This window comes from Micromys minutus (assembly GCF_963924665.1).
Source record: "Micromys minutus genome assembly, chromosome: 21".
NCBI lineage: Eukaryota > Metazoa > Chordata > Mammalia > Rodentia > Muridae > Micromys > Micromys minutus.
The window spans coordinates 30,831,272-30,848,672 of record NC_137956.1 but is presented as its reverse complement, the minus strand read 5'-3'; the positions used below and the strand labels follow the sequence as shown (position 1 = coordinate 30,848,672).

Genomic DNA, 17,401 nt, shown 5'->3' with positions numbered 1-17,401 from the left:
ATGCAGCCGGAGGAACCCTGCGCCCAGAGCGCGCCCCGCGATCCCGATGTCCCGGAGAACGGCCAGCGCTCTCGGGACCCCGAACCGCGCCTGTCGGGCCAGCTGCTGCCCGAGCTCTACGGCTTCGTGGCGCGCGTCCTCTTCTACCTGGCACCCGTCTACCTGGCAGGCTACCTGGGGCTCAGCATCACTTGGCTGCTGCTTGGCGCCCTGCTCTGGATGTGGTGGCGCCGGAACCGCCGTGGGAAGCTGGGGCGCCTGGAGGCAGCCTTCGAATTCCTGGAGCACGAACGCGAGTTCATCAGCCGCGAGCTGCGGGGCCAGCATTTGCCAGCCTGGGTGAGCCTGGCAGGGAGGAGGGCTGTGGGCTTCCGATGGGGGAGCTGGGGCGCACTCCCGGGTCTTCACACAAGGGCCGGGCCTCAGAGAAGAGTCGGGGGCGGGACACACACATCCAGGATCAAAACTGGGCGTCCAGGACTCTGCAAAGTTGCCCGCATAGGAAACAGAGGGCGCTTCCTCCACCCGCTTGTTGATTTAAGAACTAGCGAAGGGCGTGGCGCGTATGTGGACATCCAGCAGTGACATGGGCTCAGGGCTCTGGTCGCCTTCAGCCAAGGCGGGAATACCCCGCAGGGCTAGCTGGGATACTGCGTGGACCACTGTCGTCTCTCTTCTGCTATGGGCATGAGCAGGCCTTGGGCACACTCACAGTCCAGGGACAGACCCGCCTCCTGGGGGCAGCTGGCCTGGCTATGGTTTCTCAAGTGCATCTGGTCCTGAGAACCCCACCTGTTTCACTTAAAAACAAATTTTGTACTACCAGTTTAATTCCTCGGGTGGGGGGCAAGGGCGCCGGGCAATCCTTAGGATTGGAAGTTTCACAAACACTGACAAGGGAGTCCATTTCAGAGGGTTAGTGTGTGACAGACCTGCCCAGTGTGGCAGAACTTTGAAGGCTTCTGCTTCCCTGTACTTCAGACTCCCAGGGGCGATACGCAGAGGCTCCCAGACTCCTCGTTTCCCCTGGCTTGTATGTTTTGCATGTGGCCTGAATTCTAAAATTGCAGCTGAATCTAAGTGCATCACGCCTGTCTGTGGTTGAGAAGAAAATGTTAGCATGGCCTATCTAGTAGTCTGTAGGTGATGAGTTCAAGATTACAGTATCTGTGGGTCCATTCTACGAGGCTGGTCTTCTCTCTCCTGCCTGTCGGTGACTTCTTCTGACATCCCTCTGTGTACCTGTGCCCAAGTGTTTCTTTTGCACACAAGGGCATCAATCTCAGCATTTAAATCTATGCTATCGAGCTTATTTTAACTTAATTTGATCTGCCAAGATGTTCTCTAGATGCAGTAACATTCTGAGGTACTGGGACGTGCATTTTTGGGAGAGAAGGTTCAGCGAGTATGTTCCTAGAGTAGAAGCCATGGGGACAGGTCTGATCCAGCTGGAGCACAGTGGAGGCAAATGATATCTCTTAGGGATGCCATCCTCAGGTGGGAGATTGGTGCATGATTAGCAATTGTTATGGAGGTCCTGGGGAAATTAGAAGCAGGAACTTGCTTGGAATCTAATCAGGGGTCAAAGGCTTACAGTGGACACGTGATTTTCACATCAGGTTGTCCTTGACCATAGTCATCTACCCTCAAGAGGGTCTTACCTCAGCCTAGGTTTTCCAGACTCTGAGCTGCTGTGGTTGGCTGACACTGAGGACCAGATCCTAGATAAGCTTTGGGATTAAGATGGTGATGCTAGGCCAGGCTCTGTTGGCCTAGAGAGGCTTGTGAACACAGCCTGGAGGAATGGACTGGACACTCTGAGGAGTAGCATGTTTGTGGCCTGTCTAACATGGTCAGAGATGATGGACAGGGCTGAGAGGAGGCAGGCATTGGGGAGACTGAGGCAGAAGGATGTAGCCCTTGTAAGGTGCAAGATTTTGGAAGATGCCACAGAAAGGGGGGAAGGGATGAGAGGGTAGAGAACCCACCTGAGGAAATCAGTGAACCTGGCAGTAGCGGGCACAGCAGGCAGAGATGGCTAGAGAGGGATTGTAGCTGCCTGTGGCCTCTAGAGTGAGGGCAGAACCTAGGGGTCTTCTAGGGTTCTTCCTGGTGTAGAGGGCTGGGTGACAGTTAGCATGCCCGGGCTTCCTAAGAAATCTAAAGAGGTTTCTTTCCCATGACTACCTGGGAAGGATGCACAGCTTGGTGCAAGTGTGACCTTTGGACCAGCCTCATGCAGGATGAGGTAGGAAAGCTGGGGCACTCGTGGTTGAATATTCTGCCCACTTCCTCTTTTTCACGAGGAAGCCCTGGCTTCGACATAGAGGTTAACATGCAAAAGAGAGAACACTCAACACTACTGCCTTAACCCCCAAAGCTCTGCTTCCATGTGCTGGTTGTAAAGTGTCGAATATTTAAAAACCTCAAGTTCAGAGTGAGACATGCCTTTGAAGGATGGCTCAGCCCTTAAGAGCACTCTCTGCTCTTCCAGAGGTCTTAAGTACACATATCAGCAACCTCATGGTGGCTCACAACCATCTGTAATGGGATCTGATGTCCTATTCTGGTGTGCCTGAAGATAGCTACAGTGTATGCATATAAATAAAATAAATCTTAAAAAGAGCATTCTAGAGATAGCGGGAAGAGGATCATGAGTTCGAGGCCAGCTTTAACTACACAGCAAATTTGAGGCCATACCAGGACACATGAGACCCTATTTTAAAACAAAACAACTCAAATAAAGCAGTTGTCCAGAGCCAATCACCAATGGGTGTTCAGTAAAAGTTGTTGCTTTATGACCCTCAGTTTTCTAAGCCTCCTGAGGACTTCCCCAATGTTAACTAATGAACAAGTGTCCCAGTGGCAAATGTATCTTTCTGGAGTTGGCTGACCATGGAGAGTGAGCAGATAGGAGGGGTGCACAGAGAGCCTCCAGGAAACCTCATTCTGCCTGGCTCTTGCTGGGCTTGCTCTGTGGTTTCCAGGATGCTGGCTTCAGTACCGTAGTGAGTATGCACCTACTGGCCTTCAGAGCCGGGCCTTTTTGCTCTGTCCTCAAGACTGTCCATGAGGTCAGTATTCGTTGCTTTCCTGCCTTAGCATGGGAGTGGGCCTTCACCAGTCTGCCCATTTCCAGGGCATCCACTGAGCCATTCATTGATAATGTTGCCTTATTAAAGGTGTTTGCTTTGGCTCTGCTTTGGTAAAGAGTGAAGATTGGTGACTCCCTTCCCTGGCTCCTGGTCTGATGAAGTGTGTGAGGGATGAGAGCTGGTTGGTAGGCAAATAGCCGGAGGCAGGGTTGCGGGTGGAAAGAACTGTGGGAAACATTGGCAGTCTGTCTGCCTGTGGTTCTGGGCCCAGCCTACTCAGTTACTGCCAGCTGATAGCAATCAACTGGCAGCTGTGTTGGGGACAGTTAACCCTTAGGGAACTGCTGGAGGTTGGTGCTGATGAAAAGAGGGAGAAGATATAGACCCAAGCGTCTCTGGGCATTCACCAAGGGGATACCAGGTTTGGGGCTTCTGAACCTCTCTGAAAATAATGAACTTGTAGAGGCAGCTCATCTGGAGAATCCTTCTGACCATGAACCAAGCCCAGGTCCACTTTTCTCTGCTTTCACACCGCCACCCAAGACCTAACCTTCCTTACTTACTTATCCTTCACGTGACTGGGGATGCCAACACAAGAGCCAGGGAGGTGGCCCACCCACTCAAAATGATAGCTGTGTAGAGGCAGCAGCAGCAGCAGCCCTGGATTGTCCCTCATTCACATCCCTGCTAGCCATTCAGGCAGACAACTAAGGCCTGAGTGCTGTCTTTTCTGGGTTTGGCCATCAGCCATTCTTACTGTGGTAGGGCACAGCAACCCTTTTAGAACTTACCAAATCCTAGTCTGTCCTCACTGATGGTTCTGTTAATAAGTTAATAAGAGGAAGTTAATGCACTGAGCCTGGGCACTCTCGAATGAGTTCACAAAGCTTGGTGCTGAAGCCAGTGCCATCAAAGCCATTGATGGACATGTGGAACCAGGGAGAGCTTCCTATCTTGAGATACTCACAGCTCCAAGAGTCATGCGAGTCAGTTTAGAGTTGGGTCTAACCTCAGGAAAGAAGAGGAGACAAGGCTAAGTCATGTCCTCTGTGTTTTGGTCCCATGTCTTGGTGATGTTTCATAGCCTTGCAGTGTCCTAGAACTGGATTGGGCAATAAATATGACAGAGTGTAGGTGTCCTTTTCCTCCAAGCCCAGCACAGGGATTTTAGGCATCTGTGTGTTCATCCTCTGCTCAGTCACCAAACTTGTATAGAGGGCTTGCAATGTGTGAGGCACAGTCCTGCAGGATGAGCCACAGACATGAGTGTCCCATGGTCTCTGCCCTAGAAGAACCATCGAGGAGAGTGGGTACACAGGCCCGTGAGGAGAGTCTACTCCAAGGCGTGGTCAGAGGTCTAAGATGTCGCACATTCCTGGGCAGGATCTGAAGCAGGCAGCAGCCCAAGAAACCTTCCTAGAAGCAGAGGTTATGGCATGAATTTGAGGACTCTGGTAAGGATGGGAGACTTGACCCAAAACTTTCCACAGGTTTGGAAGTGAGACAGATTCTAGCACAATATCTCACAAAATTTAAATTTACCAAGGCTGCCTGTGGCTTCATCTGATTCATGCTTAGACAGGAGTGTCTGGGGCAACCTCTCCTGCATGCAAAGACCTGAGTGACCAGGAGGTCACATGGTAGATACAGATTAGTACTGTGGGTGGGAACAGCCCCTCCCCTTGTATATTACAGGCCTCTTCCCCACTGGACAGAAAGGGATGGAAGCCAATTGCTAGCTTCCTCTTGAGCACCTAAGAATCAGAGGTGGCACTTCTGTGGGAATGCCCCTGGTGACTTTGGGAGGTATTAGCTTCCTCACGAAGAATTGTGAGGGTCACGACATGGGGATCACAATCTAGCTGTCTCAGTTGCTGAACAGGGGTTGGGGACCCTAACCTGCCTTTCAGTGACAGTTTTAACACTCCGAGAAACGGTTTCTAGAGGCAAGGTCGATTGATTTGGCTCACTAACTCAGTGGTTTCTGGCCAAAGCAAGATCCACAAACTTCAGGCTAAAGGTTAGGCAATGGGAGCATGAGTGTGCCATGGACATCACACATGGAGAGGAAGGGGGGTGGGACAATATGCATGCCTTCAGTGATCTGTTTCCTCCAGCCAGGTCCCACTTCCTCATGTTTCCATCATCTCTGAGCAATGCCTCTGCGCTATGACTCCACCAGGGACTAATCGGTTCATGAAGTCAGAGCTCTGGCGAGCCAGTCATTTCCTCAAAGCCCCGCCTCTGAATGCAGCCACACTGGAGACTAAGCCTTTGCAGGGGCTCTTCATATCTAGCATCTTCCTTCGCCCAGCTGAGCCCCAGGGCTTCCTAATCTCTAGGAACATAGAATTTCAATACAGGGCAACTCTTCCCCTTTCTTCCTCCTCCTTGATCAATACCAAGGCAGGATTAAAGATATGTCTGGTTGTCCCATCCTGCACCCCGATTTGACTTGTTACAGGGACAGAGCAATATTTTTTGACACACCCTGTACTCCAACTATAGAGATTTGACTCTCTCTAGTCTCACAGGGACCCAGGACTTAGGTCTTACACACTCTGCAGCAAGACAGGGCCACTCCTACCCTCTACCTATGTGTCATGTGTCCTTGAAACCCAGTAACTTCTCTGGACCATGTCAAAATCCTACAATCCTGTTCCTTTGCACACATTTATTTTTTAATAATTATTTATTTTATGTATGTGAGTATACTGTCACTCTCCTCAGACACACCAGAAGAGGGCATCAGATCCCATTACAGATGGCTGTGAGCCACCATGTGGTTGCTGGGATTGAACTCAGGACCTCTGGAAGAGCAGTCAGTGCTCTTAACCGCAGAGCCATCTCTCCAGCCCCGCACACATTTATTTTTAATTAAAAAAATTTCCCTTCAAAATTTTAACTTTTTTTTAATGTGTCAAGGCCAGAATACATGGTGGCCTTCACATACACATATGTCATTATAATTTATTCTAATTGTCTTTCTCCCCCTGCTCCCCCCCCCCCCGTGGTGTCCTACTCCCTCTCACTGGTTCCCTTACCTCCCCTGGTACCCCTTTATTCTCATCATGTATTCTATTACCTCCTCTTTCCCCTCCTCAACCCCCACTAACTTTTTTAATACCCAGCCCCCCACCATCCCCTTTCCGGTTTTATGACCATATAGGCAAATACATATGTGTACATATGCCCTATGTGTAATTTTAAATGTATAGATCACACACACAAAGGAAGCTGTGGTAGTTGACCGAGTCTGGCTTATTTTACTTAACACAGTGTTTTCCACCATTTTCCTGCTAGTGCCTTGATTTTTATCTTTCCTTATGGCTGCGCATTCACATTTGGGCCACGTTTTCTCGATCTGTTCCTCTTGCTAATTCCATTTCCCAGCTGTTGTGAACAGTGCAGCAGTAAACATATGTGTATGGGTCTCTGGTCTGCCAGCTTCTCCGAGTCCTTATGGTGTGGACCAAAGAGAGGTACAGGTGCCTCACATGATAGTTTGTCTTTAGTTTTTCCTAGGAAGCCTCCCCATGGTTTCTGTAGTAGCTGCACAGGCTTATACCCCGGCTGCAGCGAATAAGGGTTTCCTCTTTCCCCACACCCTCCCGTGCCTGCATTTGTCAGTTGTTTTCTTGATGACGGTCATCTGAGTAGCAGAAAGCAGCGCCTCGAAGTGGCTTTAATTTGCCTGTCCCAATGGCTGAAGACACTGAACACCCTTTCAACTACTCCCTCGCCATCTGTTATTATTTGTGTTTTCTTTCTAATGTATGGTTATAAAGTGGTTCAAAACCTGCCTTTCTAAACTATGGATGTGAATACATTCCCCCTGTATGGAAGGTACAAAAAACAGACTTAGAAAACACACGGGTCCTCCACACATGGTTCTACTTGAGAACGACTCTGTGCATGGGCTGTATGTCAAAGTTAAAAGCTATAACCTTTCCTTACTTTTGGATATTCTTTTAAAGGAAGACTGATTTCTATTTTAGGGGCATGAATGTTTGCATGTATGTATGCACATCACTTGCATGCCTGATGGTGCCGTTGGAGACCGAGTGTGTCAGATGCCTTGGAATGACAGTTACAGTAGTTGTGGGTTCTCCAAGTGCAGCCAGTGCTCTTGACATTGAAGCCACCTCTCCAGTGTCGTCATTGTTTGTATAGTCTGAGCCTATTACAAACACCCTCTAAGAACACTGGTAACAGCCATGCTGTCTACGATGTGAATATACTGTCAGTTACTTGACTGTTTTTACTACTGACTGTATTTTCATATTCCCCCCCCCCCCATATGGCCAGCTAAGGTTCCTAGGTGTGCCCGGAGTTCCTCCCTCTGATCTCCCAGTCTGAGTCTCCTACATCCTACCCTCAGGCCTGCCCCTTGGGCTCAGGCTCCCTCAGAGCACACTTACCACATGCTCCCGTGCTGATGTGTACACTGTGCGTCTGACGTTCCTCCAGACTGAATGATCTCCCAGGCAAGGCTGCTGCTTTGTTTCTGTTCTCTCTGCTCCCGGCTCGGGGGCTCAGCTCACAGCAGCCCTCTGTTAGGAACCTGCTGTTCTTCCACAAGACCTGGGTATAAGTCCCAGCACCCACATGCCAGTTCACACTGTGTGTAACTCCAGTTTAGGGGCTTCAATTCTCCCGTTCAACTCTGACATACTTGGATGTAAAACACTCACATGTAAAATTTAAAAATCTAGAATACAATAGTAAATAAAAAATAAAAACGCTCTGAACAAATGATACTATAACTGCTCTATAAATCTTAGTAATTTTTCTCAGTTCCCTAGTGTAGACTCCTGTCAAAGCTTGTGATCATTTAAATATATATATTTTATTTGTTCTTTTGAGAATTTCATACATAAACGATTTTCTCATATCTACCTCCCACTTTAACTCCTCCCAGACCAGCTTCCTGCAACCTGTACCCCTCCTAATGTGATGGTCTTTTTTTTAATTTGAAGATTTTATGTATCATCATATCATATTTTTCATTTTTTTATCCCTTTTCTCCCCCCCTCCCCCTGCAACTCCTCCCAAGTCTCCCTTCACTCCACACCTCCTCTGGAATTCATAAACTCTTTGTGTATATTTATTTTATTATATACACATATTCTATGAGTCCAATTAATATTGTCCTTACTTGCATGCATTAAAGCTAACACCCTAGGATTGGGATATCATTCTTCAAACAACAACAACCACCACCACCACAAAGAAATAAACCAAAACTGCCTCTCTCTTCCTTGGCAGCCATCGACTGCCTCTAGCTCCCCATCTAAGGTTGGGGCCTTGTGAACTTTTCCTGCATCCATGTTTGCTTGTTGATTGGTATAGTCTTTGTGGGTCTCATGCAGGCAGCCATATTGCAGAGAGGCATGGGAACAACATCCCTGTCCTGCCTAGAAGAAACTCATAAAGCAGTCCTTGTCCTCTGGCTCATTTGGCCCACCTTTTACAGCATTCCCTAAACCTTGAGTGTGAGGTTTGTTACAGATGTCCCATGATCATCCCGCAGACACCCCATGGGTACCTGTCCTCTACATTACTGGCTGTGGGTCTCACTTGCAGTCTGTCTGGTACAGAGAGAAGGTTCTTTGATGAGCTGTGCCATGGGATCAATGCAGTTAGTGCCTGTATGTGCATGGTTGTAGGCCCGTCCACCGGTAGAGCATGGCCGTACCCCTGAAGAGAACGGACTGCCTACTCCGGCAGCTTTCAACTCCCAGTAGCTCCTCAGCTAGGAGCGGGATTTGTGACCACTTCCTGTCCATGTTGCAGTGGGTAAAGTGTTTACTATGCAAGCGTGAGAACCTGAACTCAGACCCACAGCACCCACATAAAAACTTGGTGTGGCCACATGTATGTCTGCTTCCCGGTGTTGGGGGTGGAGCAGGTAGACCTCTGAAGCTCACTGGGTAGCCAGGGCAGTCAAATGGTGAGCTCCCAGGCTGAGTGAAAGACCTTGCCTCAGAAAAGGAGGTGGGGGCTGAAGAGATGGCTCAGTGGTTAAGAGTGCTTACTCTCCTCTTGCAGAAGACCCCAGTTTGGTGACCAGCACCCACATGGCATCTGCAACTCTAGTTTCAAGGAACTCAACGCCTGTTCTGGCCTCCGTAGCTGCCTGCATGCACATTTATACATATTTGCGTGCGCACACACACACACAAATTGAATACTAAAAAATAAAAAGGTTTTAAAAGGTAGGGAAGGCACCCAGTGTTGATCTCTGGTCTCTACACACATGCACATACACCTGCACACACACACATGCACATACACCTGCACACACACATACATAATGTGCACATCACATCTGAGGAAACCTACTTTGTGGACAGTTCTGAGTCCTTATCCTTAGGCTTCTGGGCACCAATCAGGTCATTGATGGGCCCCTATTGGAGTTCCATCTGAGCTTTCTGCTCAGTTCCAGCTGGTTTAGACCAGTTTGCTAGCTGGGTGTGTTATTAAGAGCCTGTGGATTTAGCGCCAGACAGGTTAGCAGAGCAATTATTTTCCTGTGAGCACGTTTAGCAGGGTAATTTAAAGCAGAAAGGGGTCAATTTAAAAGTAGTTGTCAGCCAGGTGTGTCGCACGATGTAATCTCCAGACTCAGGGGGTTTGAGAAAGGAGGAAGGCAAGTTAGAATCCTGCCCGGATTATTTAAAGAGCTCTGTCTTAAAGCAAAAAGTAAAAACGGGAGTTTTCATGTCTAAATATTTGCCTCCTGATTAAAGGGGGAGAGGTGGGGACTGTGCTTCCTCATGAGAAGGATGAGTAAAAGCCAGGAACTGCTCTCCTACAAAACCGCTGGGTCAGCCCCTGTTGTGTGGTCTCTAGTCCCAGTCTGGGTAGCATGAGAACCAGTGGTTAGCCTTTGCAGGATGTCTCTGCACAGTACCCAAAATGTGTGGGTCTCGTCTCATCAGTTTGAGCCAGCAAGTGTGTGTGTGTGTGTGTGTGTGTGTGTGTATGTGTGTGTGTGTGTGTGTGTGTTTGTGTGTTTATGCCTGCACTTAACTACACTGTTTCATAAGAGGAGTTATCAACCCTATGGGAGAGAGGGAGCAGAATCCACCTAGAGGCAGGAAGACCCTTGAAGAGATGCCTCATCCAGCATCTTGCTTCCTCCTGAGAGGGTCCAGTGGCCCAAACCTCCGTAGAGACTCACCAGACCATTCAACATGGGACTTTATAGTCACTCTGGGGCCTGTTTCCTCACTGCTTTGGAATCACTGTTCCCAAAGGCTGTATTAAGTAGGTTTTGGACATCTCTACCTAAAGATAGATAGAGTGTCTAAGGTGGGCTCTGTCTGCTTGGGGGTTTGACTTGAACCTGAACTCACTCAGGTTTCCCTCCTCAAACTCAACTTCTAGTCAAAATGTCACTGGCAAAATCATCAGCCCATGGTCAGTATATGCTGCCAAGCTTGACATGAATTTGATTCCCAGGACTTATGTTGGAGAGAACCGACTCCCCCAAGTTCTCCTCTGACTTTCTGGCTTCCACATGCACCCCAGGAATGATCCTGGTAGTTGGGCCATGTGCCTGGCATGTTTTTAAACACACAGTCTTGCCTGTGGTGCATAGTTTGGGATAGTATACAGTTTTTTGGGGGAATGAAGCTGGCCAGAGTCCTAATCCACTTAGAAGTAGGTTCACTTTCTGTATCCCTGGATCATGTTTGTTGGCAGAGCAGAAAATTAGCAATCTCACCTGCAAGAAACCTGAGGCCAAAGACCAGGCCAGAGCCCACTCCTCTACGTCCTTGGCTACACTTTTCTGTCACAGAGGCAGGTCTGGTAGGGCAGCAAAGTCACAGCATTAATATTCAGAGTTTACCTTCCAGCTCCCTGAGGTAACAGAAAGCCCCCAGTGTAAGGAACATCCCGGGAAGTTCCCTGGTTTGATTTTGTATAAATATCTGAGCATCACTTCCAGATGATCCCAGAGACTCCTCTTCCTGGAGCACTGGAACAGAAGCTCTGTGGCTGAGGGACTTTGTCCTGTGTTGAGCCACCACCTGTCCTTCCTTTGCTGCTCTCTCTGTCCCACAGAAAATTAACTTGGAATTTTTACATGACTAACAGAAAGACAGTACATCTTATTATTTCTCTATGGTTTCATAGATTTGTGAGTACATGAGTACACACACACACACACACACACACACACACACACACACAGTTACACAGTCAGATAAGAATTCAAACTAAAACTCCATGAGACTATCCTGGTGCTTCAGCAAGCTCAGGGGAGATGCCAATCAAACTCTTGGCTGTGAAAAGCCCCCCAGTAAGGGATGTTTTCCTGTCAGTTTCTAAACATGTCAAGAGTATGCTCAATGGCTCTTAAGCTTGGGATGTGGCTCCCTGCTTTCTGTTTCCATGGTGACCCAAGCACTCAGGCTGATAGTGTTCCACTTCCTGGCTAGCCTGCCTCCATCAGTTCTGTAGGCATCACCATCAGCTGCCCAGGAGAGCCAGCTTTATGATGGCTGATCACAGCTAGCTCCAAAATCTCCTTTATTTCAGGAACCCTGATCTTCCGCACATTGCAGGTCAGTCCTGCTGACCCAGGGTTAGAACTCAGTCCTAATCTTTAGTCTAATAGATTCCTGGCAGTAGAGAGATGAGTCTGTCTTCTGGTGAAGGGATTCTACTTAGGAAAAACCAGAGAGCCAGCAGCTGCAAGTACCACGCCAACCATGTACACTGTGCACACGCATGCAGGCAGCATGCATGTAAAATAAAACAAATCTATAGATTAAGAAAACATACACTGGGGGAAAAGGACAGTATATTCAACACATGTGCAGGGAAGCTGGAGAGCCACCCAGAGAAGAATGACCTTAGGCCTGCATCTCTTACTATGCTCAAAATCAACCAAAGACAACACACACACACACACACACACACACACACACACACACACACACACACACTGAAACAGTGAGGAAAACAAAGGGAATACAGTAGAAGTTGCCCGTCTAGGCAAGAACTTTCTGAATGCTGCTCCAATAGCACAAGAATCAACAAATGCAGCCACACGAAGTTAAAATGTTTCTGCACAGCAAGAGAAACTATCAGCAGTGGAAACAGCCCACAGAATGGGTGAGATCTATACCCCAGACTGGATTGGTAACCTATCATATGTCAAGAACTACAAAAGTTCATTAAAAACACGAAACTGCTGCTTAGTACTCAGGCTACTGAAGTGAGCAGACCATTCTTGAGAGAAGAAACACAAAAGGCCAGAGAATATGTTCAACATCCTTAGTCATCAGGGAAATGCAAATCAAAGCCATTTTGAGATTACATCTTACCCTAGTCAGAATGGCTATGATCACAGAAACAAATAACATGCTGGCCAGCATGTAGGATTTTATCTACTACCATCATCTGCTGCTGGAGGAGTGTGCACTTGTGTAACCACTAGGGAACTCGGTGGGGAGCTTCCTCCAAAAATTAGGACTAAAATGACCATCTGACCCAGCTACACAACTCCTCAGATACCCAGAGGATCTTCTCTACCTTCCACATTGTTTCCCATCCAAGTTATTGATGCATTATTCACAGGAGCAAAGGAATGGACCCAGCCTAGACATCTAGCCAATGACAGATTATAGCAGTGGCATAATACACAATGGAATTTTACTCCACTATTAAGAAAAATTGATTGATTGAAATTTCAGGAAGATGGGTGGGACTAAAAGGTATTAAGTAAGGTGACCAAGTCTCAGAAAGACAAAAATTACATGTTCTCTGGTGAGTGGATCCTAGCACTTAGTGTGACATGAGGGTGGAAAGGAGGTTCTTGGGGGTAAGAGAGCACAGGGGAGGAAGGAGCATGAGAGGAGGAGGGAGCACAGGGGAGGAGGGAGCACAGGGGAGGAGGGAGCCTGAGAGGAGAGGAGGGAACACAGGGGAGGAGGGAGCACAGGGGAGGAGGGAGCCTGAGAGGAGGAGGGAGCCTGAGGGGAGGAGGGAGCCTGAGGGGAGGAGGGAGCACAGGGGAGGAGAGAGCCTTGAGGGGAGGAGGGAGCCTGAGAGGAGGAGGGAGCACAGGGGAGGAGGGAGCACAGGGGAGGAGGGACGGGGAAGAAGCAGGGAGAGAAACAACCAAGAGGATTTAAAAATACCATAATGAAACCCAATTGGTTTCTAAAGACTCTAAACTATCTTCCTGTTCTATAGTAACCTATTTATTTCTATTTTATGTGCATTGTCTGTACATACATCTGTGGAAGGTCTCGTGAAACTCGTTACAGACTGTTGTGACCTGCCATATAGTTGTTGGGAATTGAACCAGGTCCTCTGGAAGAGCAGTCAGAGCTCTTAACCATCTCTCTGAGCCGTCTCTCCGGCCCTGTCTTCCCATCTTATTTTTGTGCTGTCTCTGTTCGTCTGTCTGTCTGTCTGTCTGTCTGTCTGTCTGTCTGTCTCTCTCTCTCTCTCTCTCTCTCTCTCTCTCTCTCTCTGTGTGTGTGTGTGTGTGTGTATGTGTGTGTTTGTAAACGTGTGGAGGCTGACGATAATGTGGGAGGGTTGTTTCTCTCCTGCCATGAGTTTTAGGGACTGAATTCTGATCATAAGGTCTTAGCGACAGGTGTCTTTCCCCACCGCCATCGCCAGCCAGTCCCAAACTTAATTTTTTCCTAAGCAAAATAAAAGGAAAACAAAACTGTTAAGTGCAGGAGAGAGGGTGCCACGGTTGGAGAAGTTAGCTGTTTGTGCAGAGGCCCCAAACTCAGCTCCCAGCATCCGTGTTGGGCGCCTACAACATGAGCCTGTAAACACAGCTCTCTTCTGGCTGCCTCAGACTCTGCACTCCTGTACGCAAATTCCATAGACATGCGCACATACATGATTCAAAACCTCTTTTAAAATGTTGAAAATGGTTATAGAAAAAAATATATATAACCGAGCAGCTTGTCAAAAAGAAGACTTAAATAGCAGCTGTCATATTAGACAGCATGAGTTTTAACACAGTCTGAAGACCATAAAGGGTGACGCATATTCACACAGGGTGCTAATTAGATGCTAATTAGATGCTAATTAGATGCTAATTCGATGCCATCATGGGCAAATGTGTTTCACAATACAAATCTGAAGTCGAAGTTGGCAGCTGCCATGGGGAAGTGGATGGGCTTGGAAACCCTCCTCTATCCCTCTCTGATAACAGCTGATCAAGCAAAAATAAATAAATAAACACAAGGTAAAATGTTATTAATAAGACATAATTAACAAGTCGCCCTTGGAGCAGTTCACAGAAGTTAATCAATCATGTACCAGCCCACAGAAGAATTATCAATAGGTTCCATCTTGGTTCACACCATGAAGAAATAATATGAAAGAGTAGTAGGGAGCTTTAGAAATCTTAAATCTATGCATTTATGTCTTCTTAGGTTTACTCACTCTATATTGTGTGTGTGTTTGCCAACATGTATGTATGTATACAATGTGTGTGCTGGTCCCCAGGGAGGTCAGAAGAAGGCATCAGATTTCCTGGAACTGGAGTTAGGGATGGTTGTGAGCCACTGTGAACAGAACACTGCTGGGAACAGAACGCACAACCCAGCTGAACTGGTGAGTTCCAGGTTCAATGAGAGACCCTGTCTTGAAATTTAAGATGGAGCATGATTGAGGGAAACACTAGGTGTTGATCTCTGGCTTCTACATGCATGTACACACACACACACACACACACACACACACACACAGAGAGAGAGAGAGAGAGAGAGAGAGAGAGAGAGAGAGAGAGAGAGAGAGAGAAATTTTGAGGCACCATTTTGAATCCCAGGAATATAAAGCCCAAGTAAACCAAGTGGAGTTTATCCCAGAAATTAAATAATTTTTTTTCTTTTTAAAAAATTTTAATTAGTTCACCTTTTAAAAAATGATAGCTTTTGAGATTATAATTACCATCATCTGCCCCATTTCCTTCCTCTTCCTACTCTAAACCTATCCAAGCACCTCCACAATCTTGTTTTCTTTCAAATCCATGGTCTCTCTTTCCTTAATTATTGTTACACGTGTGCATATATTATTTATACATATATATTTCTAAACACATAAATACAACCTGTTCCATCTGTATGATGTTTCTTGCTCACTTGGTTAGATAACCAATGAATGTGCTCTTCCCTGGGGAACACTGTCTCCCCAGCTCCCAGAATTCCTTAGTTGCCTGTAGTTCTTGTGTACAGGTGAGAGGTCATAGGCTTTCCTCTATCCAGTTTAGCATGTCTGTGAGTTGTCCTTTCGATGTTCCTGGAAGACAATCCAATGCAGGGATCAGATGTTGACCCCTGGCTTCTACATGCATATGTACACACACACATACTCTCTCTCTCTCTCTCTCTCTCTCTCTCTCTCTCTCTCTGTCTGTCTGTCTCTCTCTCTCTCTCTCACACACACACACACACACACACTCTCTCTCTCTTTCTCACACACACACACACTCTCTCTCTCTCACACACCCACCCACCCACCCACACACACACACACACACACACTCTCTCTCTCTCTCTCTCTCACACACACTCACACTCACGCACATGCACACGCTCTCTCTCACACACACACACAGGTGGGGGCTCTGATCCTCTCGCTGTTAACTGTCCCTGCTCCCTCTTCTGCAATGACCCCTGAGCCTTAGGTGCAGGGGTTGTTTTGTAGATGTGTCTGTTGGGACTGGGCCCCACAGCTCTGCATTTTGACTGCTTGTATTTTCCTGTAATGGTCTCCATCTGTGAAGGGTAAGCGCTACACTTTCCTGTGGGTCTAAGGACAAATATTTAGAATGCAGTTAAGGATTATGCTGCTTTAGTTAAGTTGCAGTTACAGATTCTCCTCCGAGATCCAGGACTTCACAGTCCTGGGCAGTTGGCTAGGGTTCCAGTATCATGCGTGGTTCCCTCTTGGTAAGAACTGGTTCTGTTTAAAACACACTGTCACTTAAGCCAACTAGGCTCACGGGGTGACTACGAAAGGTCATGATTATCTCAGTAGACAATAGAAGGTGTTGGATATCCTAAATACCCGTGTGTAATGAAAGCACACAGGAGAGTGGGAGAACTTTCCCTCTACTCTGTCTGACAAGTGCTGACCTGAGATCTGACTCTTACACAAAGTCCTTAGGAGCTTCCTTTGAAGGCCAAAACCCAGGCAGAGATGGTAGATTTTTTTCCCCACTACTGTTTGTCTATCACAGGCTCTGGCTGATAAGGTGAAGGACAGGAAACGTGCAAAGGCAAGGACATCGAGAGAGAGAGAGAGAGAGAGAGAGAGAGAGAGAGAGAGAGAGAGAGAGAGAGAGAGAGAGAGAGAGAGAGAGATTGTTACGAGAGACAGAGATGAGAACAAGCCCGCCGTGGTGATGTGTATCTGTGTCCCTGCCTGCGAGGGCAGAAGTGGGAGGCTCAGGAATTGAAAGCCAGCCTTAGATATGTAGCAACTTTGGAGCTTTTCTAGTCCCTGCCTAAAAGAAATAAATGCACCACTAAAACCCAATAAATAACCTGGGAAAACCAAGCAACAGTTAGAACTATTCATTTTCAGCAAAGTTTCTCAGACCATAAAATACTGATTTTTTTTTTTAAGTAACTGCAAACCCCAGTTTTAAAAACTGCAGAAAAGTTATCTGACCAGTGTTCTTATGGGAGAACAAATACCTTCTACAGTGGGTTGATTTGGAATCACCCCCCAAAGCCCTGGTGGCAAAGGCTTGGTCTTCAGTGGGGTGCAGTTGGAAGGTGATCAAGCCCATAAGGGGTGGGGCTTAGATGAAGGAAGTTAGTACGTTGTGGGTGATCTCCAGTGGGGTACTGGGAGCTGAAGCAAACTTTCTTTCTTTATAATCTGATTATCTCGGGCGTTTTATCACAGCAATGCAATAACACACTGCCATTATCTAAATACGTTTGGAAAAGAAAAACAAAAAGGGAGGATCTCTCTGCCCAGGTCATTTTGGAAAAGTCGGTAAATGAAAGTGTGAAGAGCCAATCAAACCAATGGGGTTGAAGCTGGACTAGAGACGCTCTCCAGATCACACAGGAAGGGCGTGTGCACCCAGCTTTATTGTATGGTGCTTAAGATTGCCTTAGGTGAAGTGGGACAGAGACATAAAATTATGTCCTTATCTTACCCTATTAAAAGAACATTCCAGAGAGAGTAGGTTCTAAATATACAAGTCACAGACAAAAACTTAGGATAGCCTTGAGAATTTGGCGCGGGGAGAGTTTCTTCAGGAAGATGAAAAATGGCAGTTCTCGTGGGAAAGAGACTTT

At 47.3% G+C, this 17,401-nt stretch overlaps 1 protein-coding gene across 1 annotated transcript in view; it reads left to right on the top strand.

Moving 5' to 3' along the window:
* ESYT3 (extended synaptotagmin 3) overlaps positions 1 to 17,401 on the top strand; it is a gene marked incomplete at both ends in the record, with an annotated part of 41,376 nt that continues 23,975 nt past the window's right edge. Inside the window, one exon of the mRNA XM_080934284.1 lies at positions 1 to 339. Coding sequence (XP_080790410.1) covers positions 1 to 339 — 339 coding nt within the window. The remainder of the gene's footprint in view (positions 340 to 17,401) is intronic.